Source organism: Miniopterus schreibersii (assembly GCF_964146895.1).
Source record: "Miniopterus schreibersii genome assembly, chromosome: 12".
In the NCBI taxonomy this organism is placed as follows: Eukaryota; Metazoa; Chordata; class Mammalia; order Chiroptera; family Miniopteridae; genus Miniopterus; species Miniopterus schreibersii.
In genome coordinates this window covers 73,116,055-73,143,845 of record NC_138112.1, presented here as the reverse complement: position 1 = coordinate 73,143,845, position 27,791 = coordinate 73,116,055, and the positions used below count along the sequence as shown (strand labels likewise).

Here is a 27,791-nt window from a genome sequence, read left to right as displayed (position 1 = left end):
TCTTCTCTCCTCACCCCAGAAGCAGCCCCCTCAGCCCCGGGTCAGGGAGCACTCCTGCTCTTTCCCTGCCATTCCCCTGGCCCTCTGTCCCTCCTTCCCTCCCCACACCCAGCACCCAAGGGGAGCAGCACCAGGGCAGGGGGGGAGTGTGGGCCCTGCTTGGCTCCCAAGGCTCACGTCTCTGTCTGCCCCACACAGCTCATGGATAGAACCGAGTCCCTGAACCGCTCCATCAAGAAGAGGTATGTCTGGCTCCTCTCCAGGCCAGGACTCAAGGTCTCCAAGAGAGGTGGAGAGAGGGGTGGAGGCCCGGGGCCTGAGAGAGCTCTCCTGGGGCTCAGGGAGGGGTGTAGAAGCCTAATGAGGGTGCATGGGGTGTGACCCTTCTCCTACCCTCCAGTAACAGTGTGAAGAGGTCCCAGCCAGCTCTGCCCATCTCCAAGATCGATGAGAGGTTGGAACAGTACACCCAGGCCATTGAGGTACGCTCGGGCCCCCCGTTCTGTGGGGTCTCTCCTCTATTCATGCATCTGTTCCCTCTTTCAACCAACAACCCTCCATCCAACCGACAGGCCTCCATCCAACCAACAGTCCTCCTTTCAAACAGCACCCCTCCATCCAACAGCTCTCCTTCCAACCAACACCCCTCCATCCAACCAACAGTCCTCCTTTCAAACAGCACCCCTCCATCCAACAGCTCTCCTTCCAACCAACACCCCTCCATCCAACAGCTCTCCTTCCAACCAACACCCCTCCATCCAACATACACCCCTCCATCCAACCAACACTCTTCCATCCAACCAACACCCCTCCATCCAACCAATACCCCTTCATCCAGCTAACACCCCTCCATCCAACCAATACCCCTCCATCCAACCAACGCCCCTCCATCCAACAAACACCCCTCCTTCCAACCAACACCCCTCCATCCAACCAACACCCCTCCATCCAACCAACACCCCTCCATCCAACCAACGCCCCTCCATCCAACAAACACCCCTCCATCCAACCAATACCCCTCCATCCAACCAACGCCCCTCCATCCAACAAACACCCCTCCTTCCAACCAACACCCCTCCATCCAACCAACACCCCTCCATCCAACCAACGCCCCTCCATCCAACAAACACCCCTTCATCCAACCAATACCCCTTCATCCAACCAACAGTCCTCCATCCAACAAACACCCCTTCATCCAACCAACACCCTTCCATCCAACCAACACCCCTCCATCCAACCAATATCCCTTCATCCAACCAACACCCTTCCATTCAACCAACACCCTTCCATCCAACCAACACTCTTCCATCCAATCAATAGCCCTCCATCCAACCAACGCCCCTTCATCTAACCAACGCCCCTCTATCCAACAAACAACCCTCCACCCAATCAACACCATTCCATCCAACCAACACCCCTCCATCCAACAAACAACTCTCCATCCACCCCATGCTCCTCCAGCCCTATGACATGAGCAGCACGAGGACAGCCCCACATCTGTCTCGTGTCCCACGTCACCAGAACCGGGGTGTTTCATAAGTAACCGATGGAGGAACGCACATCTTTTCGGAGTGCCTTGCTCCTGCCTGCGTGGGGAACGCACTGCTGGGGAAATGCAGAGATAGAGGATGTCCTCTGTGTGCTAGAAGGTCTCTAATGGCCTCTCCGACAGGGCCCATGGGACTCCCCACTGAAGTGGTCTTGGCATCTGTCTCCTCTGTAGACTGCTGGCCGGAACCCCAAACTAGTTCGGCAGCCCTCCATCGAGCTGCCCAGCATGGCCGTGGCGAGCACCAAGAGCCGGTGGGAGACGGGAGAGGTGCAGGCTCAGTCTGCTGCCAGGAGCCCCTCCTGCAAGGTAGGACCCGTCCTATGACAAGGCGGGGCTCCCGGGTGAGGCAAGTGTGAGACCGTCCAGGCTATATCGTGGACGGAGTCCTGGGACGTCCAGGGGAGCTGGGGTTCACCAGGCTGGCCCTGAGTGTGGAAGGCTGTGTGGGGAAAGTTGCCTGGCAGAGTGCAGGTGAAGGTGGGAGGTGCAGCCTGCCTTTCCCTGCCTCTCCCTGGGCTCTCATACAAGCAGGCAGGTAGGCAGGCCCCAGCCCCTGGCCAGGCTTCGAGCGCCCCGTCCCCTCTCTGCAGCTGTGCCGTGTCCCCCTTCTGCCCCCAGGATATTGTAGCTGGAGACATGAGCAAGAAGAGCCTCTGGGAGCAGAAAGGAGGCTCCAAGACATCGTCGACAGTTAAGGTAGAGTCTAACTGGAGCTGATGCTGGTAGAACAAAGAGGGACCATTCTCAGTGCACCCAGGAGGGCTTCCTGGAGGCAACGTCGTCTCCCTTCGGCCATGCTCACCTTTGCCGTCGGTCTCCTTCCCCAACAGAGCACCCCATCTGGGAAGAGGTACAAGTTTGTGGCCACCGGCCATGGGAAGTACGAGAAGGTGCTGATGGACGAGGGCTCGGCGCCCTGAGCCTTCCCTCTGGTGAGTCCTGCGCAGCGGCGGAGCAGGTTGTGTCGAGTGTGAAAGGGGCTGCCCCGGGAGTGTGGTGGCGTAGACAGGCCTGCTTGTCCATATTACAGGCTGCAAAGGGGCCTGTGCAGGCCCAGTGCCCAGCCTCAGAGCTGGCCAGACCCTAGCTCCACTGGGTCCCCCCCATCTCACACCAAACCCCATTTCTTCTGCAGCCTCAGCCTGGTCAGCCACCTCTGAGGGGGGGGGTCACACCTCCCTCCTAGGAAGGGGCCACAAGGTCCCAGTCGGGCTCCTCGGGCAGGTGAGGTTGCCCGGGACCCCTACAGGGCTGGTGTTGGAGGAAGTCAGTGGGATGTTGAGACAGAGCTGGGAGTTCAGAGCCCACCTGGTGGTGGGCTGAAGGTCTGAAAGGGGCCAGGACCTTGGTCTTGCTCTCCTGTCCCATTGGGGGCCTCTCTGGTTTCCACGGCCCTTCCCATCAGCTGGTGCATAGTCAGAAAAGTGACCCAGTGTGCTTTGGAGTGACATACTTTTATTAGTGGCCTGGGTCCCAGGATCCATGTATAGCACCCATTGTGCCCTGGGGTGAGTGGGCAGCTGGCCCCCACCGACTCTGCCCCCTTCCTGAGTCCTGCTCTAGCAGCTATGGCTGCAGGCGTCCCCAAGTCCCTCTGTGCCCCTCTCCCACCCACCCCAGAGTGGCCGCCCAGAGTGTGCAGGGGCTCAGCTCAGCTCTCCCTCCCTGGCTCCCTTCCTCCCAGGAGGCCCAGCAAGCACTGGGCACTGCCCAATCCCTGCCCACAGTGGACTTGGGCACTCTCCCTCCCGCTGCAAGCCCCCCACTCCACTCCCTCCAGTTCCCACACGTGGAAACTGCCTCCTCCCTGCCCCACCTGCTCTCATACTTGTCCCACATCCCTGGTCCTCGTGCTCCTGTCCACCCGACCTGCCCCTCCTGAGGCTCCCTCAGTCCTCACTGGCCCTTCCCAGTCCATGTGGCCTGCAACCCTCTTCACTGGCTGTGGCTCCTCTGTCCGCCTGCAGGCCTGGGCCCTGGGGCCGCCCCGTCCGGCCATTCACCGGAGCCTCCAGCCGGCCGCTGTGCGGTTGAAGTTCTTGGGCTGGGGGCCCAGCTCCAGGACGGAGTGGATGGTGGGAGGGGGCCGGGTGGCCACCTCTTGCAGCTTCCGGGCGTTGAAGCGGGGTCGGCACATAAAGGGCAGGCGGCCGAGGCCGGTCAGGGTACACACCCTGTCCCTGGGCGCTGCGGGGCTGCTGTGGGATTCGGCCACGGACATGCGGTACAACACAGCATCCCACAGCTTGGAGGCTCGGGAGGCAGGCGGCCGGGGGGCCAGGTTGGTGGGGGGCTGGGGGGCCAGGTTGGTGGGGGGCTGAGGGGCCAGGTTGGTGGGGGGCCTGGGCTCCGGGTCAGCGGGGGGCCTGGGCTCCTGGTCGGCAGGGGTTGTCTTCTCCTGCTCCGTTCGCTCGGGGCTCTGCTCCAGCCTCAGGAACGGGGCCTCTTCCGCCTCCTCCATCAGCTGCTTCTTGAGGCGCATCCAGCCGCTGAGCCGGGGCTTGGGGGCAACTTTGGGGACAGGGCAAGGGCGGGGGCCTGGCGGTGAGGCGGGGGACAAGGCCCCTGGAAGGCTAGAGACCTGCTTAGCCTCTGCGGCGGGGCCAGCAGTGGGGGGCTCCTCCAGGCGCTCAGCCGCGGGGGTCCCGAGGGCTGGCCTGTATGGCGAGGGCCCTGGTGAGCGATAGGTGGGGGCTACGGGCACCACGACTCGGGTACTGGCCTCTCTGGGCCCCGGGGCCTGGAAACCAGGGGGTGTCCTGGGCACAGGGGGTGCCTCAGGCCAGGGCCTGGCAGCCTGGGCTCCAGTAGGAAGGGGGTGGATGTGGGCAACCGGGATCAAGGGCTGGACTCCATGAGGGCCAGTGGCTGTGTCTCGGCACCGGCCGCCAGAACCTGCATCGGGGGCCATCTGGGGAGGCTCAGGGGTCCGAGCCCCCGGGGACGGCACCAGCTGGATGTGCACCTGGCTGATGTGGGTGTCACCTGCTGCGGGGGCTGAGATGCGGGCGAAGCCACTGGGGGACCAGGCGGGTTCTGGGGCAGGGGCCATGAGCAGCGGCCCTGGGGTCTTGACGTGGGTGGTCAGGCTCCTGTGCTGGGTGAGGCTGAGGGAGAAAGTGGACTTCTGCAGGGGTGATGTCACACGGCGGGTGATGGGGACATTGGGGGTGTGGGACAGGGTGGCCGCCATGAGAGGGACCTCGGTGGAGCACGGAGCTGTGGTCTCTTGGTCGTGACTGGCCTCGCTCACGGGGGACAGGGAGGTGCGGAAGGCTCCTGGGGGGGCCGAGGGCCCACTCCCCATCCCTTTTTTCTGGGCTGCCTTTCTCAGAAGTTTCTGCAGACGCAGGTTGTCCTTCCCGGGCTTTGGTAGCAGGGGCGGTGGGGGCGCAGGGGGCCCCTGGGGGCACAGGCCCACCGCTCCATGGGGCACCGAGGCAGCCGAGATGAGCATCGTTGCACCCTGGGGTGGGGAGGGACAGCCGTCAGCCAGCCCTCTTCACCCCCAGGCCCCCTCCCGAACAACGGCCCCCCATCATTTGGGAGCGTCTGCCTGACCCTCGGTGCCTGGCCTCCTGCGCATTGGGCACCTGCCAGGTGCTCTCCAGGCAGGTCTGTGTGCTCCAGCGACTCTGTGGGCGGCTGCGCCATCACCAGGGTTAGAGACGAGCCTACAGAGGCCCAGTCACTGGTGGGTGATGAACGAGGGCTGGAGCACAGCTGCGGCCGGGAGACCCACGGGCCAGCTCCAAGTGGGGGGCACGTGCTGGGCCAGGCGCCCGCGAGGGCAGGAAGAGCGCCCGCCCGCAAACGCGTGAGGGGCGCCGTGCCGTCGCCGGCCCGACCACAGGCGCGTCCGCTGCGAGCCAGCGGTGAGGGTGGCGGCCAGGGGCTCGGGGCGCCGGGCTGCATCATGAGAGGTCGAGTGGCCTGGAGGTGGGAGCAATTTTCGCTGAGCTACGCTAAACGGGTCTTCCCGCAGACCTCCAGGCTCGGGTGGTCCCGGCCAAGCCGCCCGCCCGCCCTGCTTTCTGGGCGCCACGTGCTTGCAAGGACGTTGACAAATGGTGTCTGGGCCGAGCCAGAGGCCGCCTGTGTGGGGGAGGAGGGAGGCCCGGGGGCCGCAGGCTCTGCCAGGCAGGAGCAGAGGAGCCTGGGGAGGGGCCCGAGGGGTCTGCCCTGGGGCTCCATCTGGGCTGCTGTCTGCTCTGGGCGGCTGGGACCCCAGCCACCCTAGAACCCCAGGTCTGTGTCTGGGGGGCTGCCAGGCCAGCAGCGACGGGCAGCATTGCCTGGGCCTTGAGTCCTGAGCAAGACCTGGGGCGCCGAGCTCAGCCTCAGGTAGCCGACCTCCAGGGTGGAGGCAGACCAGGGTTTTAGAGACTGCAGTGGGGAGGCTGCTCCAGGTGGTGGGGGAGAGCTGTGTGGGCGCGCCAGGGTGGTACCCGAGGGGCTGCAGGCTGGGAGGGGCAGGGGACCTCTTGGGACCGCAGCCTAACGCTCCCACCCGCCTGTGTTTTCAGCGGTCCTGAGCCCGGGTGCAGGCAGGCGGCTCCCTCCACACCCCCCTCCATGCTCCCGGGGAGAGTCCAGCCAGATGCCCACCCAGCCCTGCCGAAGAAGCCGCTCCCTATTGCCCGCCTGGCTGCCCATGCCCCTCCAACACCTGCCACTGCTGCCACCTCTGTCCCTGGACCTCCGACCCCTCTCCCCTCTGCTCCCAGACCCACCAGCTCTGCCTCTCACAGCCCCGAGGAAAGGGATCCTCACTGATGCTTGGCTAAGGGGATCAGCCCGCAGAGGCCACACGCTCACGAGAAAGGGACGGCCTGTGCAGAGAGAGCGCAGCTGCCAGGGGACATCCCTTCAAGAGCCGCTGGCGCCTGTGCTGGATGCTCAGGCCCCAGGCCCTTCCCCACCTCCTGCTTGCAGCCCCTTCATTTTGTGCAATAAAAGCTCTTTCCATGCCCCATGTGCTGGCCCTTTGCTGCTCACTAACTGGGGGATGGGCAAGGGAGCAGGGCTGGCCAGGTGGCAAAGGCGATCATCCCCTAGCTTGGTGGTGGGACTCGGACCTCTGGCCTCTGAATTCAGGCACCCTGTCCCTTCCCATGGCTTCTGGGATTAGCCTCTGGGATCTGAGGTATGTGGTGTCCTAAGTTGGGGTGGGGTTCAACCCTCCTCTTCCTGAATGTCTGTGATGTCTCCTCCCTTGACCGGCCTGATAGAAACTTCATAGCCACCAAAACAGTGTGCATCTCTGGTCTGTGTACCCCCTGAAAACAAGAGCTGCCTTGGGGTCATCCCCCATCCCAGTACCAGGTGTTGCTCAGTGAAGGTTCAGTGGATGAACAGATGTCCGGATGGTGGATGATGGATGGATGGGTGGGTGTGTGGATGATGGATGAATGGATGGATGGATGGATGGATGGATGGTGGATGGGTGGATGGGTGGATGATGGATGGATGGATGGATGGATGGTGGATGGATGATGGATGGATGAGTGGATGGGTGGATGATGGATGGATGGATGGATGGATGATGGATGGATGAGTGGATGGGTGGATGATGGATGGATGGATGGTAGATGGATGGATGGATGGGTGGATGGGTGGATGATGGATGGATGGATGGATGGATGGTAGATGGATGGATGGATGGGTGGATGGATGGGTGGATGGATGGATGGGTGGATGGGTAGATGATGGATGGATGGATGGATGGATGGTGGATGGATGGTGGATGGATGGATGGATGGATGGATGGATGGGTGGACGATGGATGGATGATGATGGATGGATGGATGGATGGATGGATGGATGGGTGGATGGGTGGATGATGGATGGATAGATGGATGGTGGATGGATGGTGGATGGATGGATGGATGGATGGATGGGTGAATGGATGATGGATGGATGAGTGGATGGGTGGACGATGGATGGGTGAGTGGATAGATAGATGGATGATGGATGGATGATGGACGGATGGATAGATGGATGGGTGAATGGATGGGTGGATGATGGATGGGTGGGTGGGCGGATAGTGGATGGGTGGGTGGGTGGGTAGATGATGAAAAAGAGGAAGGAAGGGAGGGAAATAGACAGTGGGTGTGGGAATGGATGTATGAAAGTAAATGTGTACGTGGGTGAATGGGCACACGTGTGAAGTGGGAGACAGGGTGGGGATCCTCCCCTGCTCCCCCTCCTCTCCCCGGACCTGCACTGGGGTCTGACTTGGGCCCTGCTGCCCTCAGTGTCTGGGAGCCTCCCTCGCAGAGCTGGCCTGGACCTTTGAGGCTCTAGGCTGGGCTCTGCTCAGAGCCTCCACTTTCCGAAGTCTTCATGGTCAACATCTGCCAACCACCCAACAGACAGAGTGAACACGAGGGCTCAGAAGTGTTAAAGCTCAGAAAGGGCCTGGCACCTTTTCTCGCTCTGGCCCGCCTCTGAGGCCGCATCCAGGGGACACGGTGCCCTCTTTCCTCCTGCACTGGGTGGGGCACTAGCTGAAGACAGCAGGCAGAGGCAGCCTAGGCCCACATCTGGGCGGGGAGCTGGGACCAGGGTGGACAACCCAAGGGGGGTGAGGCGGGTGGGGTGGAGGGTGCCAGGTAGGCCACCAGCCCTGCTGCCCTGACCCTCCCCAGCCCCTCTTGGCACCTGGCCCAGTGTGAGTATCGCTGCTGACGCCTACCCCTGCAGTGACCAGGGACCGGAGGTCAGTGCCTACCTATTACAGAGGCTGAGGCTCAGAGGGACCACTGCCCAAGGGGTAGCTGGCTGGGGCTGCCAGGAACTGGCCCCCATCCACTCTCCTACCTGAGAGGCCTCATCCTACGCCTCCGCTCCACTGTTCTGGGCACCAGGGCTCCACACACAGGAGGAAGAGGGACCCTGATCAATGGACTGCCCAGAGCAACCTGTGTGGGGCACGGGGCTGGGACAGTGGTGTGTCGGCAGCTTGTAGCTGGGCCTGGCAGAGCCGGAGCCCATGGCCTGGCAAACGCAGCTCAGGCTGGCATCAGGCAATGTGCAAGCTCCTTGGGCCCCACCCCCGCAACCACACACACTGGTGCTGGGCCAAGACTGAGGGACCCCTGCCCTCCCCACCATCCTGGGGTCACCCCCAAGGACAGCTGGAACCAAGACGCTCAGAGGGCCACCCTGCCCTGGCTCGGCTTAGCCTCACCAACTTCAGAAGCCCACCCCCCACTATCCCTGGGCTGGGCCGAGGCCATGCAGTCAATTCTCACACTCTTCCTGGAGTGAAAGTCCCCACTGCTGCCCAGGCTGGGCCACCCTGTCCCCTGCTTCCAGTGCCCTCCCTGCCCCGGCCGAGGCCCCTGCCCTGCCCCCTCTCCTCCCACCCCAGCCTGGCCAGGATGGGGGACGGGTGTGGATTACCTGCCGCAGGCCCTCAGCAGCCGGCCGTCTGTCCAGCAATGTCCACTAGTGTGCCCTGCTGTACCAAGGGCCTGGCGCCTGAGGGGGAGGTCACTGATACCCGAAATAAAACCTTCCCTGTCCCTCTGACCTCAGCGCCCGCTCTCTGGCTTAGCCAGAACATGGGGAGCACCTGCCAGAGGCCAAAGCCACTGAGCGGGCAGCCACCCTCCTCTGCTGGCCGAGTGGGGCCACTGCAGGTGTAGCCCCTGGGAGCACCCTGGGCCTGGCAGGGGGTAGGGTGCAGCCCGCAGCTCCCCAGAGTGATGACCCCGGGGTCTGAGTGGGGCTGGGTACATAGGGCTTCCCAGGCCGAGCTCCGGCATGACCTATAGACACGGCCAGCTGCCCCTGACGCTGTCCCCGTGTGTGTACCTGCATTGGTGCCTCTGGGGAGGTCCTCGGGTCTCTGTAAGCAGAAAGAGGGGAACCAGCCTAAGAAGGGGTGGTACCCCCACCCCTGGGGAGACAAGCAGGGGAGTCTATGAGCCATTCAGGTGTGTGCAGAGAGCCCACTGGACATAAAGTGGGCCCAAAGTGGCCAAGGGTCAGGACTACATGTGACCTACCAAGCCCTTGCCCATCCCAAGACCTGGACAGGTGGAGGCGAAGGTGTCAGCAGGGCAGGGATGTCCCCAGCAGCTCCGGTCTCTGGGCTTCCCACTGCTGGGCACTGGAGGGAGGTGGGCAGGGCAGGGGCTCCATCTGACTGCCCTTGCTGTGTGACCACGGGCACGTCCCTGCCTCTAGGGTCCCTGGGCTTATGTCCAACTTGCAGGGATTGAGTGAGGTGCAACTAAAGTCTTCCAGGAGCCTCTGAGAACCCAGAGTGGGGTGGAGCAGGTGGAGCTGGGGCAGGTTAACTCCCCGGGGCAGCTCAGCCTCACATCCCTGCCTCTAAGGTCCAGAGAGAAGGGACCTCATCCGTGTCTCCCAGGACCCAGCCCTGCCCTGGGTGCCAGCCTACCAGCTGCTGCCCTGAACCAGCTCATTCCACGGAGCCCACATCTGCGCTTGGCGGGCCCCTTGTCTGAGCCCGGGCGTCTGGAAGGAGGTGCCAGGCTGCTTTCACCTACTCCGTGCCTTGGTTACTCTACTATGGGAGCTTGTGGCCTCACTGGTCAGCGTGGGGACGACCGGAGGCCCAAGCGAGATGTCTACTGGTTGGATGGTGTTACCTGGAATTCCAAAAAGAAAGGCCGGGATCGGTGGCCACTGTGAGTGGCACACTGAGCCCAGTCCTTGGGAGAGAGGCCTGAAGGGTCTGGACCCCGAAACTGGGAGATCCCGGCTGATGGCAGAAGGGTGGCCCCTGGCCCTGGCGGGCACCAGCCAGAGGGGAGATGCCAGCTCCCAGTGGCTGCTTGTTCCCTTGCCTGTGTACTCCCCATTCCCCAACGGCATGCACCCAGAGGACCCAGTCAGCCTTGGTGTGGCCTGGACGTGAGGGTCCTGGCTGAGGATTCCAAGTCCTTCACCCCATGGGGGTCTCTAAGCCCCGGCCACCTCCTCTGATGGGGGGCAGGTGGGCTGGGGACAATGCGCAGTGTAACCCTTTTCCTGGGCAAAGTGCACCCCACAGTTACCTCGAACACAGGGGCACCTGGGCTGGGGACCCACGAGGCTGGCCCAAGGAGCCAGGGTCCCTGGGGCCACCCAATACCCTCCTTCATCCCCCTCAGCCATCAAGAATGTGCCGCTGTTGCTGTGGGGGGAGTAAAAATAGAAGCTGACACCTCCTGGGGGCGGAGGGCGGACTGTCTCCTGGGCAGATGCTTCCCCATCCTCACCTCCTTGGGCCTCCTCGGCTATTCCTATACTTGGTAAGGGACCCGCATGGGCATGGCCCGGGCCACCCAGCCCTTGGCCAATGGGCTGCTGCGAAAGATCAAATGTCACTATAACATAAGGGTGTGAGGCCGGGAGGGCAGCGCCTGAACCCGTCCTGTCCTGTCCACAGGGAGCTCCAGCCCTTTCTCCGGACTCCGTGCAGGTGGGTACGGCCGGAGCAGTGGCCTGGGGGGCGGGGCCCGGTGCTGAGGGGCCGGGACGCCACACCCCACGCATCTCAGTTCTGAGCCCGGCAGCCCCCAGGACGGCATCCCCAGGCCCCCGGGGCTGAACCCAGAAGAGGCCGTTCCACATCAGAACACGGGGCAGCGGAGGCCCGAGGAGGAAGGGGGGGCCTTCTGGAAGGTCCATGGTGGGAGGGGCCGTCCCCAGGCCAGAGCTGGAGAGAACTGAGGGTTCGAGACCAAGTGGCCAGGAGCGGTGGGTTCCCCCCCGGGCTCCACGAAGCCGAGGGCCCCTTGGCCAGCTCCTCCCAGGAGCCCGGGGCTCTGGGCCTCAAGTGGCCATGGCCATGCCACCATTTGTACAGATGACAGCGAATTTCCCCCAGGAGCGAGCCCCTAGGCGGGCGGTTAGGACCCAAGGACAGGATGGAACAGGGCTTGGGCGGGGGGAGGGGGGACGTGGTCAGGGCCCCACAGCAAGTGAGTGGCAGGGCCTCCTGTGTCCCCCCCCCAGCCACATCTTGTCACCTGGGAAGGAGGGTGAGCGTCTCCCAAGGAACGCTGACCTCACAGGCTATTTTCACCCCTGTCCCTCCGAGGACAGGACACTAGGTGGACAGCTGGCTTCCTCCTCAGCTGTCCAAATGCCATCCCCTGTCCCCAAGCACACCCCACCCTCGGCCCCTTCCCGGTGAACAGGACATGAGGGGCACAGAGCCGCCCGTGGGGTTGCCGTCAGCCCTTTGCTGGGTGGAGGTGCAGGAGCCCCAGGGGCCTCAGTTTCCCCGCTTGGAGGGGGGACTTCACACTGCAAGGGACCCCTAGGGGCACCTTGACTGGGGGTTCAGGAGCCCTCCTGGGTGCCCCTTGGGCTCCCGCCCAGAAGGACAGAGGAACTCAAGCCGGCCTGGGAGACCAAGGGGGGGACAGAGCAGGGAGGCCTGGCTAAGACCTGAGCCGGCAGCTGCCCCGTAGCCCCCCTCCCGCCGTCTTCGGTTTCTGGGCAAAGGAGTCTTGGCTGATCTGGGTGCCTATTTCCAGATACCTCAGCTGCCACTGGCTCCTTAAAAATAACCTGCACCCAGGCTCGGGCTATGACCGCCCCCCTGAAGGAGGCTGACAGGTGTTGGGCGCTGCCTGGGTGAGAGGTGGGCACAGCAGGGCGAGGCCCTGGCTCTCGCTGACCCTCCAGAGCGTGGCCCCAGGGCCGAGGCTGGAAGCCGGGGGTCCGGGGGGCCAGGGGAACAGTGAGGCCCCCGCTGTGGATGAGGCCGGAGGTTGTAACTGGAGAGAGCAGTGGGGTCGGGAAGGGACGTGGGGATGGGAAGGGCCCCGCCGCCCGGAGGGGTTCTCAGAGCTCCGCCAGTTAATGATGCGTGGAGCTGAAATTGCTCTGGGAAAATCAACATTCCTGACCGAGGCTTTGCACAACTGCTCCCACCTTAGCAATGCGACGTGCACGCATTTTTCGGTGATGAACTCGTGTTTTTCTTATAGAAAGCTCCCCGGGGGTGGGGGCCACAGCTATTGTCTTCAAGCGAGCGGTAATGGGCGGTCACGCACTGGGCCGTTTGAATCCCCCGGCCGGCAATCTCGCGCAGCTGCGCGGAGCGTTCCCAGGCCCCGGCCGCCCCGGGCGTGCGCGGCGGCCAGCTCACCGGAAGACGGTCCTCGAGCGCGCTGGCCCGGGGCCGGCCGCACCTGGACACGTGCGGCCCGGGCAGAGCTCCCTGCAGACACTGACAAACTCAAGAGCACGCGCAGGGCCTGGGAAAGCGGGCGGGGGAGCGGGGGGCTGGCGGGACGGGGCTCCCCCGCTCGGCTCTGCAGAGCACGTGTGTGTTGGGGGGGGACACATAGGGAAACGGCCCCCGAGCTTGGAGCCCGGGCTGCTGCCTGGTGGGATGAGGGAGAGACAAGGAGACAGCGTGTGCACCCCTGTGATTTGGAAAGAGGGCCCTGCAGAGGGCTGTGGGGACACGCAGGGGACCCCAGGCCCTCGTAAGAGAAAGCGGGTCCGTGCAGGAGCCCGTGGGTCAAAAGGGAGCTTGGAGCTCACACCAGGAATGCGGGCCCTTGTGGGGGTAGTGGGGCGGGAGGACCAGGGAGCCCCCACCTTGGCCCAAGGCAAGACCACCAAGAGGTGTCAGCAGAGCGGGACTGCTGTGTCCAGGGCAGCCTGGACGGCGCTCCCTGGCCTGGGCGAGCAGACCCTCCTGGGGGAACCCCGCGGAGCATTTCTCCCGGGCGGGGGGTGGACTCTCGGACCTTCCAACATCCCATCGAGCGCTGGGTTCCAAGCTCCAGGCTGGAGCCAGGGCAGGAAAAAGGGGGTGACGTGGGTCTAAGACTACAGATGTGCCCCCACACACCCAGCCTCTACCCACCCCAACACCTCTGGACCGAGGCAACTCCTGACTCGGGTCTTGGTCTCCCCTGCAGAAGCCGCCCGCCACCATGTCAGACGAAGAAGTGTGAGTAGCAGCCCGAACAGCACCCGAGACCCCCGGGCCTCGGCTGTGTTTGTGAGACCCCCCCCCCCCGAGCCGAGTAAAAGCCCCTCACGCTCTCCCCCTCTCTCCCCCACAGCGAACAGGTGGAGGGTAAGTGTCGAAGCCACAACCTCTGTCTGCGTGGCCCCCGGGGGAGCACTAGTCCCACAGAGGACACACGTCTCTCCTTGGGGACCCCGGGCTGGCAGCCCTAGATTTGCCCTGTTCAGTGGGCCCCAGATCAACACCCCTCTGAAAAGGGGCTCCTCACGCCTGCCCCTGCACCCAAGGTCTCCTCCTTCTCGAAGGTGACATCCCTGGGATGTGGTCCCACCTGAGCCCAGCCCTGTGCCCTGCCCTGCCCTGCCCTGCCCTGCACGCCACCCAGCCCGCTCCGCAAGGTTGCGGGGGGCAGACTGGTCCCAGGAGCTCCGCAGGCCCCAACCGCTCTCTGCCCTGCTCCCCAGTAGGACAGAGGCGCCGGGGGTCCCAGACCCTCCCCGAAAGCCGCTGTCGTCCCCAGAGGTTCCTCTTCCTCTGGCACCGGTCCTGCTCCCTTCCCGGCCAGCCCTGGGGTGGGGGTCACCCCGCTAACAGGCTCCTGTCCTTTCTTATCCCCCCTTCCAGAGCAATACGAGGAGGAAGGTGAGTGCACAGCCCCCGGAGGCCCCCGCCTGGGCCTCCCTGTGAACCCGGGTCCGCTCCATCCGCTCGGCCCGGGAACCCCGGGGCCCCTTGGAGCTCGACAATTAACCATCCACCTTCCTCACCATTAATTCCCATTTGTGGTCACGGCTAACTTCCCATCTCTTTAACTGATTAATAGACGGACACTCATTAATCATTCATTAATCTTTCACCCTCGAGGAGCCCGTGCTGTGTGCAGTTAGGGGGGCCCGGCCGGTAACACTCCCCCTCATTAACATCGAGGGCCTGGCTCGCAGGCCCTGCCTGCGTCTCTCCCCCCCCCGTCTCTCTGTCTCTCTCAGCAACCCCTTCCCCCAGCCCCCTGCCCTGTATAACCTTCGGGTGGAATCCGAAGCCCCCTCCCTCGTGCCACCGTGGGAACCTCCGGGTCGTGCCCAAGCAGGCGCACCTGGGAACGGTGCGGAGAGGCGGTTCTCAGGCTCGGATGGGAGGCCCTCGAAGGCCCTGGCACCCGCTCAACCTTGGGAACACTTTCACGCACCCTCACGGGCAGGGCTCTGCTGGGAGGCCTCTGGGTGCTATGTTTTGAAAATATTTTGAAAACACTTGGCTCCCCTGACAACGTGAGCAAAACACTCTTTTTTTTTTTTTTTTTTGCTGAAAAGGTGGAAAGACTTTCTGAGCAGGAAACGTGGTCCCAGGGGCCACCTCTTTCCTGGACTGCAATGCGGCCCGTGGGCAGGGTCCCCTGCGTGCCCAAGACACCCCCAGGGTGGCCGTTACCTTAGGTCACGTGCCCCAGCCAGGCCGACTTTCTCCCTGGGGTCGGTGTTCTCTCGTAGCTCGAGGATTTTGTCCCCTTTTTTCAATTCTGGGACCCGCAGAGCAGGACTAGCCAGGCCCTCGGTGGACACGCACCTCAGTGCCAGGAAAAGCGGCAGGTCCCCAGGCAGAGAGGGACCCGGGGCCCCCTGGAGCCCGGAGGAGGGGGCCCCGCAGAGGCAGGGTTGAGGCTCGGGGCTCCGAGCCCCGGTTCGTGCCAGCCTTTCCCTGCCACCCGCTCGCCCCACTAATGACTGTGTATGCTTCTCTCTCCTTCTCGGTCCCTGCTGCCCTGGGCTCAGAGGAGGCTCAGGAGGAGGCCCAGGAGGAAGGTGAGTAAGCTGGGTCCGGTGCCTTCCTCCAGCCCATGTGCCCACTGACCTTGGCGCTCTCAGCGACCCCACCCCTAAGGACGTGCAGTGTGCTCCCGGCCTAACCCTCTCCTCTCTCCTCCTGCCCCGTGTCCGGTGCCTCTCCGCCCGCAGAAGTCCATGAGGAAGGTATGAACACACAGGACTTCTGGTCCCCATGTGGGGCCCGGGGCCTGGCTGGAGCCCACGCAGGGGTGGGGGCGAGGGTCCAGACATAGCGAGGCACCAGCCAGCCAAGGGGCCCCCACATGTGGCCCCCAACATAACCCACTAACCACAGCCGACGCTTGACCAGACCGGGGAGACCCTGAGGGCTGGGAAGTCCCCTGGGTTTGTCACTGGAGGGCTGCTGGACCAGATGTGAGATGAAGGCTGGCTCTGAAAAGAGCCCCCTGCCCCAGGGTGGGCAACTGAGAGTCCACATGACCTCTGACCCCCCACCTGGGTCAGGGCTCAGGCCAGATCTTGGGTGAGCAGAGAGCCACAGAGGAACAGCTCCTGCAGCCTGGCCTTGGAGTGAGGGCTGTGCCCCCAGCCAGTGCCATTGGCCCCAAGCAGGGACCCTTGTCCCTCCACCCCTCCAACCCGCCCCAGTGGGCCCATCCATCCTGGTGCCTAGTGCCCCCCGCAGCTCGGCCCTGAGCATGGCCTCTGTGCCCGGCATAGGGACCCTCCCAGGGGCCTGAGGACAGGCAGGAGCCCCAATGTCCCCATGACCAGAGCAGTAATGTCATAACAGCAGCCAGAGCCAGGGGTCAAAAACGCCACCCTGCAGTCTCAGTTTCCCCGTGCGCGAGGCAGGGCTAGGCCTGGGGTGTGACGGCTCCCAGGGCCAACGCTGACCGTATCCTGCTCGCCTCCCGCATGCTCCCCCCTCGGCCTCGGCCACGGCCACTGACCCTCCCGCGTGGTGACCGGCTGTGTCCATTAACCTCGGATCCTTTCTCCTTTGACCTCTGACCCGCGTCTTGCCTCTCGGTCCTCGCCCTCCGCCCTCCTTAGCCCCCGAAGCTCCCGAAGCTCCCGAACCAGGTACGTGCCGGGACCTCAGTCCCATGTGGGCGCCTGAGCGCACGTGGCCGCCTGTGGGTGGAGCAGGAGCCCGGCCCTGAGGCCGCGTAACCTACTCACAACGTGGTTCTGGCCCCTGCCTCTGCCCTCCCTGCCCTGCCCTGCCCCTGCCCCGGCCCTGCCCCGGCCCGGCCTCTGCCCCGAGTCACAGCGGCTCTTTCCCCTCTCTCCCCACATGCGGCGCCCATGCAGAGGAGGTCCAGGAAGGTATGTCGCTCCCTCCGAGCCCGGCCCGCTCCCCCTCCATCCTGTCTCGCCCTCCCCGCCTGCCCGCCTGCCTGCCTGTGTGACTCTCACCCCGTTGCGCTGGGCTGGGACAGAGTGGGGACAGGTCGGGCCTCGAGTTCTGGCTCAGGCGGCGCTGGCTGACGGGGTGCAGGCTTCCTCCTGGCCCCCCTGGCAGAGAACACGCAGGGGTGGGGTGAGGCCCTTCCCAGGCCACCAGCAGGGAGTTGGGGGTGGCCAGTCTGGAGGCCAAGCCTAGGGTAAGGTCTTGGGAGGATGGTGCTGGGGCTCCCTTAGGCCCCCTGGATCCGCCAGGATGGGGTGGGGAGGAGGGGGCAGAGGCAGGGCAGGTGGCCTATGCCCTGTCCCAGATGGCAAACCGGAGCGGGGAGGGCAGGAGGGCGGGTGGGGGAACAGGGAGGCGAAGCATGAAGTCGGGCTGAGGCCCGCGGTGGGGATGGCGGCCCCAGACCAACCAGGGCACTTGTGTGAAACTAAGCAAGCGTCAGGTCCCAGAGACCGGCCCGTCCCCTGGGTCAGAGCCAGAAGCGCCCAGGCCGGAGGAGCCCCCGGCGGGGAGGGAGCTGTAGGTTCCAGTCAGGGGCCCAACGTGGACTTTTTTTTGCCCCCCCCCCATTCACATGATTGCTCGGTCAGGGTTCCGGGGGCCTCCCAGCTGGGCCTGAACCCCAAGCATGATCTCTTCCCCTCCCTGGACTCAGAGAGGCTGCCTCTGAGACAAAGGGGCGTTGGGTGGTGGCCGAGCAGGCAAAAGGCGTCCCGGGAACAGGATGCAGGAGCTGTCAGGTCACCAGGCCACCCGAACCAGGCCGAGGCAGGCAGACGGGAGATGGGGTGCCAGGACACTGTCGCCCACTGCCCGGGGAGGTCGGCCGCACGAGCGCTCTCCCTCCAGCTCTTGGCTGGCCCTGCCCTCCCAGACCCCAGACCCTGGCCCAGCCAGGCCCCCACAGAAAGCCAGGCGCCCCGAAGCTCACTTCCGCTCCTCCCCAAGCCCCCCTTCTGCCCCTTGGCCAGCTTTTTGCTCCCCGAGTGCCCCTGCCACTGGCTCAGCTCCACAGCTTGCATCCCGGCCCAGGGTGCTGGTTGAGGGTGCACCAGGCCCACCTGCAGAGGCCTTTGGCTGGTTCCTAAGTGACCCGAGTGATCCAGGAGCTGGGGGCACACGAAGGGGGTATCTGCCCAGAGCACACACAGGACAGGGGCTGGAGAGGCTGGATCCCCCACCCCACTCCCAGAGGGGCCTGCTGGCTGGGGCCAAGGGCAGAGGAAGGAGCTTGGTGGCCAGAGGTGGTTTCGCAGCCGGGCTTCTCTGCCCTGCAGGCCCCAATAAAGGGCCCCCGGTAGGAACAGAGGGCCAGGCACCAGGTGCTGCCAGACTGGCTTCAGGCCCCCTGCTGAGGCCCGCCCAGCCGGGACCTCGGGGGCCCTGGGTGGCGATGGTCAAAGGAAGCAGCCCCACGTGAGGGTAGCCAGAGCAGCCCCGGCAGCTCGGACCCGCAGGCCCCGGGGTGGCGAGGCAGAGGTGGGAGGAAAGGGAGGCTCCCCGAGGTCAGGGGCAGGCTCCCTGGGGACACAGCGGCCCCCACCCTTAGGGGTGAGCAGGCCCAGGCTCAAGGCCCTGGGATGCACAGTGGACATTCCAGCCTCAGGGGGTACGGCCCTGGCCGGAACCAACAGGCCCCAGGCGCCGACCAGCTCTTTCAACCTGATTGCTAGACCCACTGGGTTTCAACCCAGCAAAACCCAGCAGTGAGGCCCCCAGAACCGCCCACCCCCAGCGCTGAGGCCACCCTGGGGGGGAAGCTCTCGGCTTTCCAGGGTAGGCCCTGCCAGCCACCGAGGAAACGCTCAAAACAGCCAGCGGCCAGCACCCACGGGCCACCGAGGGCCCGCCTCTGGCCACCAGGCCTCCCGGGTGCGTGGGGGTCTCTCCCAGGCCACCCCGGCCCCACAGCATGGCCACACCCCGCTCCTGCACCCCCTCCCCAGATAGCTGAGGGCACTAATGGGGTGCAGGCTCTGCCCTTGCCTGCCTCCCGCGTCCCCCCATGCCCGAGTCCTCGCCCCGCCAACGCCCGCAGCCTCGCCGGCTGGCTTTTCTCTTGCATGTGCGCTTTTGCCCAGAAGACGCCGCGGAGGTGGAGCGGGAGGAAGAGGAAGGTAAGGGCCCCGGTGCCCTGCGGGGGTGCCCACGAGAGGGAGAGGACGGGCCTGCCTGCTGCCCGCTGCCCGCTGGGTCTCCCTCCTAGGGACAGGCCGGACCGCTTGGCATGGCCATTGTCACAGGCTTGGCTGTGGGGCCTCACAGGCGCCGTCCCCTCCAAGCTCCTGGAAGGGACAGAGGGGGTGGCCTCGGGGACTGGCCAGCAGGCCGGGAGCCTGGGCGAGGGCTGCTGGCTCTCCCCCTCCTTCCTGTCTCTGCCCCTCGGGCCAGACCGTCGCTTCTCGCCCGGCTTCCTGCGCTGGCCCCTGCCTCTCGAGGTCTCCCTGACCCCCGAGTACTTCCCGCTTCTGCTCCTTCCGTCTCTCTTTCACCCCTTCTCCCTCCTCGTGTCCTGGTCCCCCCACCCCAACTCTCCTCCTCGGACCCCACGGGGACTTCTGCGGGCCCAGAGTGGGGACAAGACCCTCTTGTCCTGGTGGGTCAGTTGGGGGGGTGGCTGGCTCAGCTGGAGAGAGACCAGGCCGGAGCCCAGAAAGCCCCCAGCTAGGTGGACCCCAGGGCCCCGTGGGCAGGAGTGGGCCCCCAGTCTCACATGGTCTCTCTCTCCCCTCTCCCCACGCTGGCTGGCGCTGTGGTGACCAGAGGAGAAGCCGAGACCCAAGTGAGTGTGGGACCCGGGCAGGTCTGGGTGCAGGGTGGGAGGAAGTGGGCCGGCGTGTGGGGCCTGGGGCCTGTGCAAGTGTGCGGGCTGGATGGGACTGAGGTCACGCAGGAAACCGACACCCCCAGAGCTGGGGCCCGGGGGCCCGTAGAGGGAGACACTGCGTTAGGCCCTGTGAGGCATGAGTTGGCCCCTAAAACCCCGAGAGAAAGACTCCACGTCGCTGCTCGGAGGTGAACATTCCAGGTATCTGTCGAAGGCCTTCTGTGAGCAGGGGATTATCCGGGGCGGCCGGTGCCTCCCCCACAGTCGGGGACCGGACCCCACCTAGCGCAACCGGACTCTGGCGTCCAGTTGGGTACAGCTCTGCCCTGGGTCGTCCAGTGTGGGCAAGGGGACTTCGGGCAGGAGAAAGCTGGGTCCAAGGAAGGAAGGGAGACAGGGAGCTGGGGGAGAGGGGCACAGAGAGGGAGAAAGGGGGCCCCACGGCCCTCCACTTGCCCTCCCTGGACCCCCCTTACGTTCCTCCTGTGTTGTGGGGTCTCCCAGGACCCGAGATGGGAAAGAGACCCAAAAGCGGGGTGCATGGGAGGAGGGTCTCGCCCCTGAGACCCACTTTGGAGCAGCGGTAAGCCCAGACCAGGCTCGGTGACCTCTCGATGCCCTGGGCCCTCTGAGCCCCTCGGGCCGGAGCCACGTCCCGGTAGGGAGGGTCCCTCCCTCCTTTATCGCATCTGCGAGCGAGCAGAGATGTTTTTTTAATCCGAGTGTTCTGACTTCTCTGTGCGATAAGCAGGTCAGCCCACAGCCCTCGGTACGTGACTGCACGTCCGCCCCGTGTGCTCTGCTGGAATGCCGGGCGCCCCCACGCCCGCGCGGGCTCCCACCGGGGGCGGCCGGGCCCCCCGGAGGAGCCCGGAGCCAGCACTTTCCCATCCCCGCCACTTTATTTGTCAGCAATTTTAAGTAAAGCTGCCGGATCACAAGATATTTTCTAGTTTTAAAAAAATGTTTGTGTTTTCATTATGAAAATAAAACACCTCATTAAAGAAAATTTGGAAAATACATAAAAGTCCACTGAAGAAAGAAGAAGAAAAAAAAATCATCTATAACTCCCACCCAGCCAGCCAGACTGCGGGAAAGGGGGGTGGAAATGAAAAGCGTCGTTTCTTCCTGCTCTTTCCATGCATTGGGCTCGGAAAAAAAGATCTAAACCCCCGAGCTGTTTTTCAAACCCCGGGCTGTCTATACAGCCTTGAATTCTGCTTTCTTTAAAAATGTAGCACCATTCATAAGTATTTTTCCATGTTTTTACATAGTCTTCTTAAATATTTAGAATGGCCACATAATATTCCATCAATTGGAGAAACCATAATTTTCCTAAGCATTCCTCTGGCGCAGGACCTGCCGGCGTCCCCCAGTATTTTACTATCATAAATAACACTGGGTGGGAAGCATTTTCTGTCTCTCGGGTTATTTCCCTAGGCCCGGTTCCCAGAACTGGAATTAATGGGTCAAAGAGTATGAACGCTCTTAAGGTTTTCGGCGTCCCTGCCAAATGGCTTTCCGCGAGGGGCTTGCCAGCGCGGTCTCCTACGTGGACGCGAGCGGGTCTGCGCCCCACACCGCTGCGCCCCGGGGAGCGCTGATGGATGAGAAGGGGCCTCTCAGGGCTGTTTTCCCTGCATTCCTTTGATTACTGCAGGCCCAGCTCCCCCCGGCTTGTGAACGGGCCTTCTTTCTTCTCGGGAATCGGCGGCCGATGGCCTCTGCCCATTTATCTAACGCAGGCAGGGCTCTGTTTTCTTAATCGTCCGTTTGCATAAGGATATAAGTCTTCTCTGTATTTGCTGAAAATATTTTTCTAGTCTGGATTGGGTTTTCTTCCCCCCTCACCCCCCACCCCTCCACCCCGTTTTCAATTTTTGCCGTTTTTTTTTTTTTTTTTTTACATACATAAGTTTTTCATTTGCGTGCAAGTCATCTGCCATCTTTCCCTCAGCGGGACCTTCTGAGCTCAGAAAACCCTTTCCCGGTCCAGCGGCTTGATCGATACTCAGTTCCACTTTCTTCTAAGGCTCGTTTTTTAAAAATCGCTGTTGTCGGTTTAACTCTTCGCTCCATCTGGAATGCATTGGGGCGGGGGAGGGGAGAGCGCCGGGCTGGTGGCCGGGTACCTCGGCCCGCCGCCCAGCGTGGGGAGGGGGCTCCTTTCTTTCTTCTTCGGGCTGCTTTCTGCTCAGCTCCCTTTCTCTGGGCCCCCAGAAAGAAAGATGAAAGTGGGGCCACAGAAAGGGAAACGGCCGAGAGGGCCGTTCCTGACCCGCAGAGGCCCGTGACCCCCCGCGGGGCCAGTGGTGACCACCCGGCCTCTGGTCTGACCCCGTGGCGTGTGCTTATTTGTTTGAGAAGGAGCCCGAGGGTGCCCTCCCTGGACAGACGGGGTTGGAAAAGCCCTCGGGATGTCCAGAAGTTGGCAAAACACAGGGACGCTAAGAGGTTGAAAGCCTCCCGAAGGGGTCAAGCCACCCTGGGGGACAGTGGGCTATACATCTGATAAGACAAAGGTCAGGCGACGTGCCCTCGACCAGGGGCCGGGCAAGGGGGCGGGAGGGCCTGCCTGGGGCCAGGCAACGCTCCCGGTGGGGTCCCCACGTGTCCCTGCTCACGGGCCTCTCTCTCTCCTTCAGACTCACTGCTCCTAAGATCCCGGAAGGGGAGAAAGTAGACTTCGATGTAAGTTTATGGGACCTGGGGCAACATGTCCCCAGCCCCAGGCCCAGCCCCAGGCCTGAGAAGGTCACCTCTCCATCACCCAGAGCCAGGGCTTCCCGACCCCAGGCCCCAGGCCTGAGAAGGTCACCTCTCCATCACCCAGAGCCAGGGCTTCCCGACCCCAGGCCCCAGGCCTGGGAAGGTCATCTCTCCATCACCCAGAGCCAGGGCTTCCCGACCCCAGGCCCCAGGCCTGAGAAGGTCATCTCTCCATCACCCAGAGCCAGGGCTTCCCGACCCCAGGCAACTCCTGGACCAGAGGAAAGTCCTCCCTCAGGACATCTCTCTCCCTTCCCTCCATCCACTCACCCAGGCACCAATCCATGCGTCGCCCATCCATCCGTCAGCCGGTCACCTGTCCTGTCTTCCATTCGTCCATCCACAACCCACCCATCCACCCACCATTCACTTTCCCATCCGTCCACCCAGGTGTCCCTCCTCTCTGCCTGGCTCGTGCAGGACATCTCAGGATGGTGACAGGGCCTAGCCAGAGCTAGTCCATCCCGGGGGTCCTGATGACTTCACGGCTGCGCAGGGACTCACCCACGAGGTGGGGGGGTCCCATCCGACCCTGTAGCCCCGGGATCCCTTGCCGCTCGCAGCTCTCACAGCGCGGCCACGACCGGGGGAGTCAGGGCTGCTCTGCTGCAGCGCAGGAGGGCCGGGCGGGACTGACGGCCCCTTCGCCCACAGGACATCCAAAAGAAGCGCCAGAACAAGGACCTCATGGAGCTGCAGGCCCTCATCGACAGCCACTTCGAGGCGCGCAAGAAAGAAGAGGAAGAGCTGATCGCGCTCAAGGAGAGAATCGTGCGTGGGGCAGTCCGGGAGGGGGCGGGGGCCGCGGTCGCCTTCCAAGGGGCCGGGGCTGCCCGGGCTGGGCTGACCCGCTTCTCGGGCCGCAGGAGAAGCGCAGGGCTGAGAGAGCCGAACAGCAGCGGATCCGCGCCGAGAAGGAGAGGGAGCGCCAGAACCGGCTGGCGGTGAGGACCCAGAGCCCTCCAGACCCCTGGGAAACGCTAGGGTCCCTGCCCTTCCTGCTCCTGAGGGTACCCCGACGCTGGCCAATGACCAGAGCCCTGAGAGACCCCCGGGAGAGGGCAGACCCCGGCCAGGGCCTGGAGCTTCGAGAGAGGGCCAGGTCCGGGCGGGTCCTGGAGGCCTGCCTGGAGGGGGCAGCCTGGCCCAGCCCTGAGGACCGTGGGGACGGGGTCTCCGCAGGAGGAGAAGGCCCGGAGGGAGGAGGAAGATGCCAAGAGGAGAGCCGAGGACGACCTGAAAAAGAAGAAAGCTCTGTCCTCTATGGGCGCCAACTACAGCAGCTACCTGGCCAAGGTGAGTGCAGGGGCTCAGGCCCGGGGCAGCCAGCCTCTGTCTCCATCCCCGGCCTCCCGCCTTTGGGCCTGCGGGCTGGGCCGTGCCGCGTCCCCCCCTGAGGCCGGGCCGCTGGGCTGTGTCCCCCCAGGCCGACCAGAAGAGAGGCAAGAAGCAGACGGCCCGGGAGATGAAGAAGAAAGTCCTGGCCGAGAGGCGCAAGCCGCTCAACATCGACCACCTCAGCGAGGACAAGCTCAGGTGAGGGGCCTGACCCGGGGGCAGGGGGGCGGTGCCCTCACCGAGTCTGCCAGCCTCGGGGTCTCCTTGAGGTCTCGGGACAGGACAGCGGGTGGCCAGGGCTCATCCGGCCAAGCCCGACCTTTGCCACTCCCCAGGGACAAGGCCAAGGAGCTGTGGGACACCCTGTACCAACTGGAGACCGACAAGTTTGAGTTTTCCGAGAAGCTGAAACGCCAGAAATACGACGTGAGTACAGGCACCTGGGCCCTCGGGCCCCGGGTCTCATCGGCCAGCGGTGTCCCCAGGTCCCCACAGGCCCTGCTCCTCTGGGCGGCCTTGGTGCCCTGAGCTGCCAGCTCTGCTCTGGGGGCTACACAGGGAGCAGCGGGCAGAGGCCCTGGGTCCAGTTTCTGAACCACCCAGGGCTGGTAGAAAGTCCCCAAAGTCACGAACTCACCCCAGGGTGGCACTAGGTTCCCCTGGATCTGGGGTGTCCTCCCCTTAAAGCCTTCTCTGCAAACCCAAGTCCCAGCCACACAGACCCCGAGACATCTGCCTCCTCAGAGCCCCCGGGGACCCCACCCGGGTCCCCTCCTCAGCTCACAGAGGGCGGGCCGGGGGGCCGGGACTGTACCTCCCTGGAGGTTGCCACTTGGAGTCTCCTGAGAGGGGCTCACAGATCCCTGTGCCAACACCGGACCGGAGTCCACACGGGCCCTGGGGAGGGTGCCAGTCCCAGTGACACCTGTTGCTCCTGAACTCAGGCACTTTCAGCCTCAGCACCACGGGCCCAGTGCCCGCCCTTCACTCTCCCAGGGCCCCCGGAGGCCGGTCCACCCTGCCAGCCACTGACTAGAGGGTGTTGGGGGACCGGGACCGACAACCGGGCAAATCCTGGCTCCTTCTCAGGAGCCCTGTGCCCTTGAGCGAGTCGCCCAGTCCTTCTGTGCCTCAGTTTCCTCAGCTCTAACAGAAGGACAACCATCACACTCCTCCCGGCCGCCCCCAGGAGCACACACTCTCCGCAGGCCAGCAGGGCCCGGGCACGGGGACAGCGGCTCTCTCTCGATACTCCCGGGTGGGCTGCCTGCAGGAATGGGCGTCAGGCCCCCAGAACCAGACCGGCCCTGGCCTCCAGACACGTCCAGGCACAGCCCACGAGGGTCCCGGGGCTGGGAGAGCCATGAGGGTCCTGGCCCAGGCAAACCCAGTGCGAGGCAAACCTAGGCCTCGGCCACCCACCCAGCCCTGTAACTGTCTTGGTCTTTCCAGATCATGACTGCCCGGGCCAGAGTGGAGATGCTGGCCAAGTTGTAAGTAGCCGGGTCCACCCAGGCCCAGGCTAGTGGCACGTGGTGCTCGGTGAGCCTCGCGCATGGCAAAACCCTAGGTCGTAGCGGATGCTGGCGGCAGAAGGCATGGAGGCGATGGAGGCCGCCCCCTCTCCTCCGGCCCTCGCCTGCTCCCCTCTGCCTGCGACCCGGCGGCTCCGAGGCTGGCCTGCCATCCTTGTTGGCAGACGGAGAAGGGCCTTGCCCTCCCCTCAGCCTCCTCTCTGGGCCGTTAGGAGGAGGGAGCAGGCGGGTCAAGGAGCGGGAGGGTGGCTCTGAGCTCAGGGGCTACCGGGGCCAGGGGCTCTGTTTGCGAGCCTCGCCTCCCGCCCCATGCCCTCGGCCCCACATCCTGCCGCAGGCTGGAAGGTAAGTGGCCAGCTCGGAGCTGCTGTGTGTCGTAGCCCAGGCCTCCAGTGCACCACCAACAGTAAGTCAGAGCCCGAGGGCCGAGGCACGGTGTCCGCCAGCCAGGAGTCAGGCACAGTAAGGGAGCGAGTGGCCCTCGTGTGGCATCGAGGCCCGCCAGGGCCGCCGAGGAGGCCCGCGGCGAGGAAGGGCGCGCCGGCCCACACCCGCTGGGCCCCGCTTGGACTCCTCGCGGTAAGCTGTCCGTGTTGTTTACAGATCACCAACCTCAGGAGCCGCATCGACCAGGCCCAGAAGCAGTGAGTAGCCTGCCCGAGCTGCGCTCTGCTCGGGGCCACGGCCCCAGGGGACGGCTGCCCCTGCCCACGGGGCAATTTTAGCCAGTCCCCGGGGCGGCCAGCCCTCAGCAGAGCAGTAACAGGACTAACCGCCAGCCACTCGAGCCAGCATGTGGGGCCTGCACCCCGGGACCCCCAGTCTCCTTTCCACGCTGCCCCAGAGCCCAGGAGGATGGCACAGGGGTGGAGGGTAGGCCAGCAGCAGGCCTGGGGGCGGTTCTGGGCGGCCTTCTGAGTGGCCTGGAAAAGGCAGCCTGGGCTCCTGGGCGTCCAAGCAGTGTGTCACTTCCAAGGTGACCTGGGACAGGGGATGAGGCGGCCTGGGCCTTGTCACCAGGTCCTCTGCAACCCTGGATCCTCGGGACAGTGAATCTCTATCTGTAAGATCAGCCCCCGAGTCCACTGGTCCCATTGCAACAGCTGCTGGGAAGACCTGCAGGGGCCAGTGCCCACCCCTGGGCCTGGCTGCTGCTGGTTTGCGGCTTTGTCCCCAGGCCTGGTCCCTGGGCAGTCACACTCCGGGCAGTGCAGTGCCCCATGGACGGCCTGGAGTTGGGAAGCTTAAGGTTTTTCTCTGCCTCCTGCTGCTCCCTGGATGGGCCCCTCCTCCCTGGCTCTGTTGCGTGGGGCAGGGGCTGATGCAGGCCCCCAGAGCGGGCCACTAAACTGGGTGTGCACATGCATGTGTGTGTGTGCACCCGTGTGTGTGTGTGTGTGTGGATGGGTACATGCATGTAAGAGCTCGCAGGCTGGATCCTGTGGGACACGGGACATGGGCACGGCCACCAGCACCCGGCCTTCTCCTGAAGCCACCCTTGGGAGCAACTTTGCTTTCCCCAGCCAGTCGTCCAAAAAGGGGGCCTCCAGGCTCACACACTCTGGTCCTTGCACCCACCTCGCCTAACCCAGCACCCAGCTTGCCCCTGGCTCACTGGGGTGCAGAGAGCCTCAGACAGAAGGGGTAGGCCCCTAAGGACCGCCGCCTCAGGGGTGGTGACCTCCTGATCCTAGGGTCCAGCTCTAGCCAGTGGCCAAGTGACCAAGACTCTGGAGGGAAACAGAGGCTCCCAGGTCCTGAGTCCATAAGGTCGGGACTGTGGATCTGGAGTGAAGGACCAGGGGGCTCGTTCCTTCCAGGGCACAGTCCCTAAGCGGGGCCCCTGGGGCAGGAAGGGAGGTGGGGAAAGGTGCCCCCCACACGCTGTGCCAGCCCCTCTCCTAACCACACTAACTGCCTCGGCACCAAGCCGCCCAGGCCCAGCCGGGCCAGGTACAGGTGAGTCGCTGCTACGTGGATGGAGCCAGGGATGTGTGCCGGGGGCTTCAGGGGACAGGACAGTCCCCTCGCTCTGGGTGGGCAGAGCTGTGAGGGCTGGGGGTCTGCCAGGGGCTGGGAGGGGGCTCAGCCAGGGTCCTGGACACCCTGACGCTCAAGACCAACTTGCTTCCCACTTGCAGCAGCAAGAAGGCCGGGGCCACGGCCAAGGGCAAAGTCGGCGGGCGCTGGAAGTAGAGCAGCCAGAGAGGGCCCCCGAGGCAGAGACCACAGGACGGTGCAGCCCCCATGGTGGCGTCTGGCCCCCAGGCCTGGGGGCGGGGGGCTAATTCTGGAGCACCCTCCACATCTCTGTCCTCGCTGCCCCTGTCCCCCGGGGTCTGTGAATAAAGCTGTCAGACTCCCCTCCACCTGGTGTGCGTTGGCTCCTTGTGGGGGTGCAGGGTGGGGGGTGAAAAGGGGACAGAAGCACCGGGGGCCCAGGGGACACTGGGTGCTGTGAGAGAGAGACCAGGGGGCTGTGGCCGGACTCTGCATGGATGCGGGGCCTGGGCTTCCCGCCTGGCTCTGCCCGTGGCTTCCACCCCGAGAAGCCCCTTCGGTCCTGGGCCCCTGGGTCAGCTCTGAGGCCGGTTTGGGGCCGACGCGTTTGCC

The 27,791-nt window shown here is 64.3% G+C and overlaps 3 protein-coding genes across 32 annotated transcripts in view; 2 read left to right on the top strand and 1 right to left on the bottom strand.

Moving 5' to 3' along the window:
- LSP1 (lymphocyte specific protein 1) overlaps positions 1 to 6,799 on the top strand; it is a 35,506-nt gene extending 28,707 nt beyond the window's left edge. For all 6 annotated transcript variants that reach the window (XM_081154495.1, XM_081154496.1, XM_081154497.1 and 3 more), the window contains 6 exons: positions 199 to 242; positions 401 to 482; positions 1,724 to 1,858; positions 2,171 to 2,248; positions 2,383 to 2,484; positions 6,079 to 6,799. In XM_081154495.1, the coding sequence (XP_081010621.1) occupies positions 199 to 242; positions 401 to 482; positions 1,724 to 1,858; positions 2,171 to 2,248; positions 2,383 to 2,472 (429 nt within the window). In that variant the 3' untranslated portion in view covers positions 2,473 to 2,484; positions 6,079 to 6,799. The remainder of the gene's footprint in view (positions 1 to 198; positions 243 to 400; positions 483 to 1,723; positions 1,859 to 2,170; positions 2,249 to 2,382; positions 2,485 to 6,078) is intronic.
- PRR33 (proline rich 33) lies at positions 2,995 to 9,042 on the bottom strand. Its single transcript, XM_081154494.1, has 2 exons — positions 8,960 to 9,042; positions 2,995 to 5,018 (listed from the first exon to the last, which is right to left on the bottom strand). The coding sequence occupies exon 2, from the start codon at positions 5,007 to 5,009 to the stop codon at positions 3,552 to 3,554; it is 1,458 nt and encodes a 485-aa protein (XP_081010620.1). The 5' UTR covers positions 5,010 to 5,018; positions 8,960 to 9,042; the 3' UTR covers positions 2,995 to 3,551.
- Positions 9,043 to 10,808: 1,766 nt separating this feature from the next.
- Positions 10,809 to 27,547, top strand: TNNT3 (troponin T3, fast skeletal type). 25 transcript variants are annotated; one of them, XM_081154482.1, is made up of 13 exons: positions 10,937 to 10,991; positions 13,456 to 13,491; positions 15,278 to 15,307; positions 15,461 to 15,475; positions 16,349 to 16,403; positions 22,182 to 22,227; positions 22,960 to 23,076; positions 23,172 to 23,249; positions 23,488 to 23,601; positions 23,732 to 23,841; positions 23,979 to 24,069; positions 25,096 to 25,136; positions 27,320 to 27,547. In XM_081154482.1, exons 7-13 carry the CDS (start codon positions 22,993 to 22,995, stop codon positions 27,372 to 27,374), a joined length of 573 nt encoding a protein of 190 aa, XP_081010608.1. In that variant the 5' UTR covers positions 10,937 to 10,991; positions 13,456 to 13,491; positions 15,278 to 15,307; positions 15,461 to 15,475; positions 16,349 to 16,403; positions 22,182 to 22,227; positions 22,960 to 22,992; the 3' UTR covers positions 27,375 to 27,547. The 25 variants fall into 25 exon arrangements, with proteins under 25 accessions (XP_081010599.1, XP_081010616.1, XP_081010617.1 ...); XM_081154485.1 differs by lacking the exons at positions 10,937 to 10,991; positions 13,456 to 13,491; positions 15,461 to 15,475; positions 25,096 to 25,136 and adding exons at positions 16,610 to 16,624; positions 18,791 to 18,826; positions 19,473 to 19,491; positions 25,782 to 25,822 and having other exon boundaries at positions 16,349 to 16,378; XM_081154487.1 differs by lacking the exons at positions 10,937 to 10,991; positions 13,456 to 13,491 and adding exons at positions 16,610 to 16,624; positions 19,473 to 19,491 and having other exon boundaries at positions 15,291 to 15,307; positions 16,349 to 16,378.
- The last annotated feature ends 244 nt before the right edge of the window (positions 27,548 to 27,791 follow it).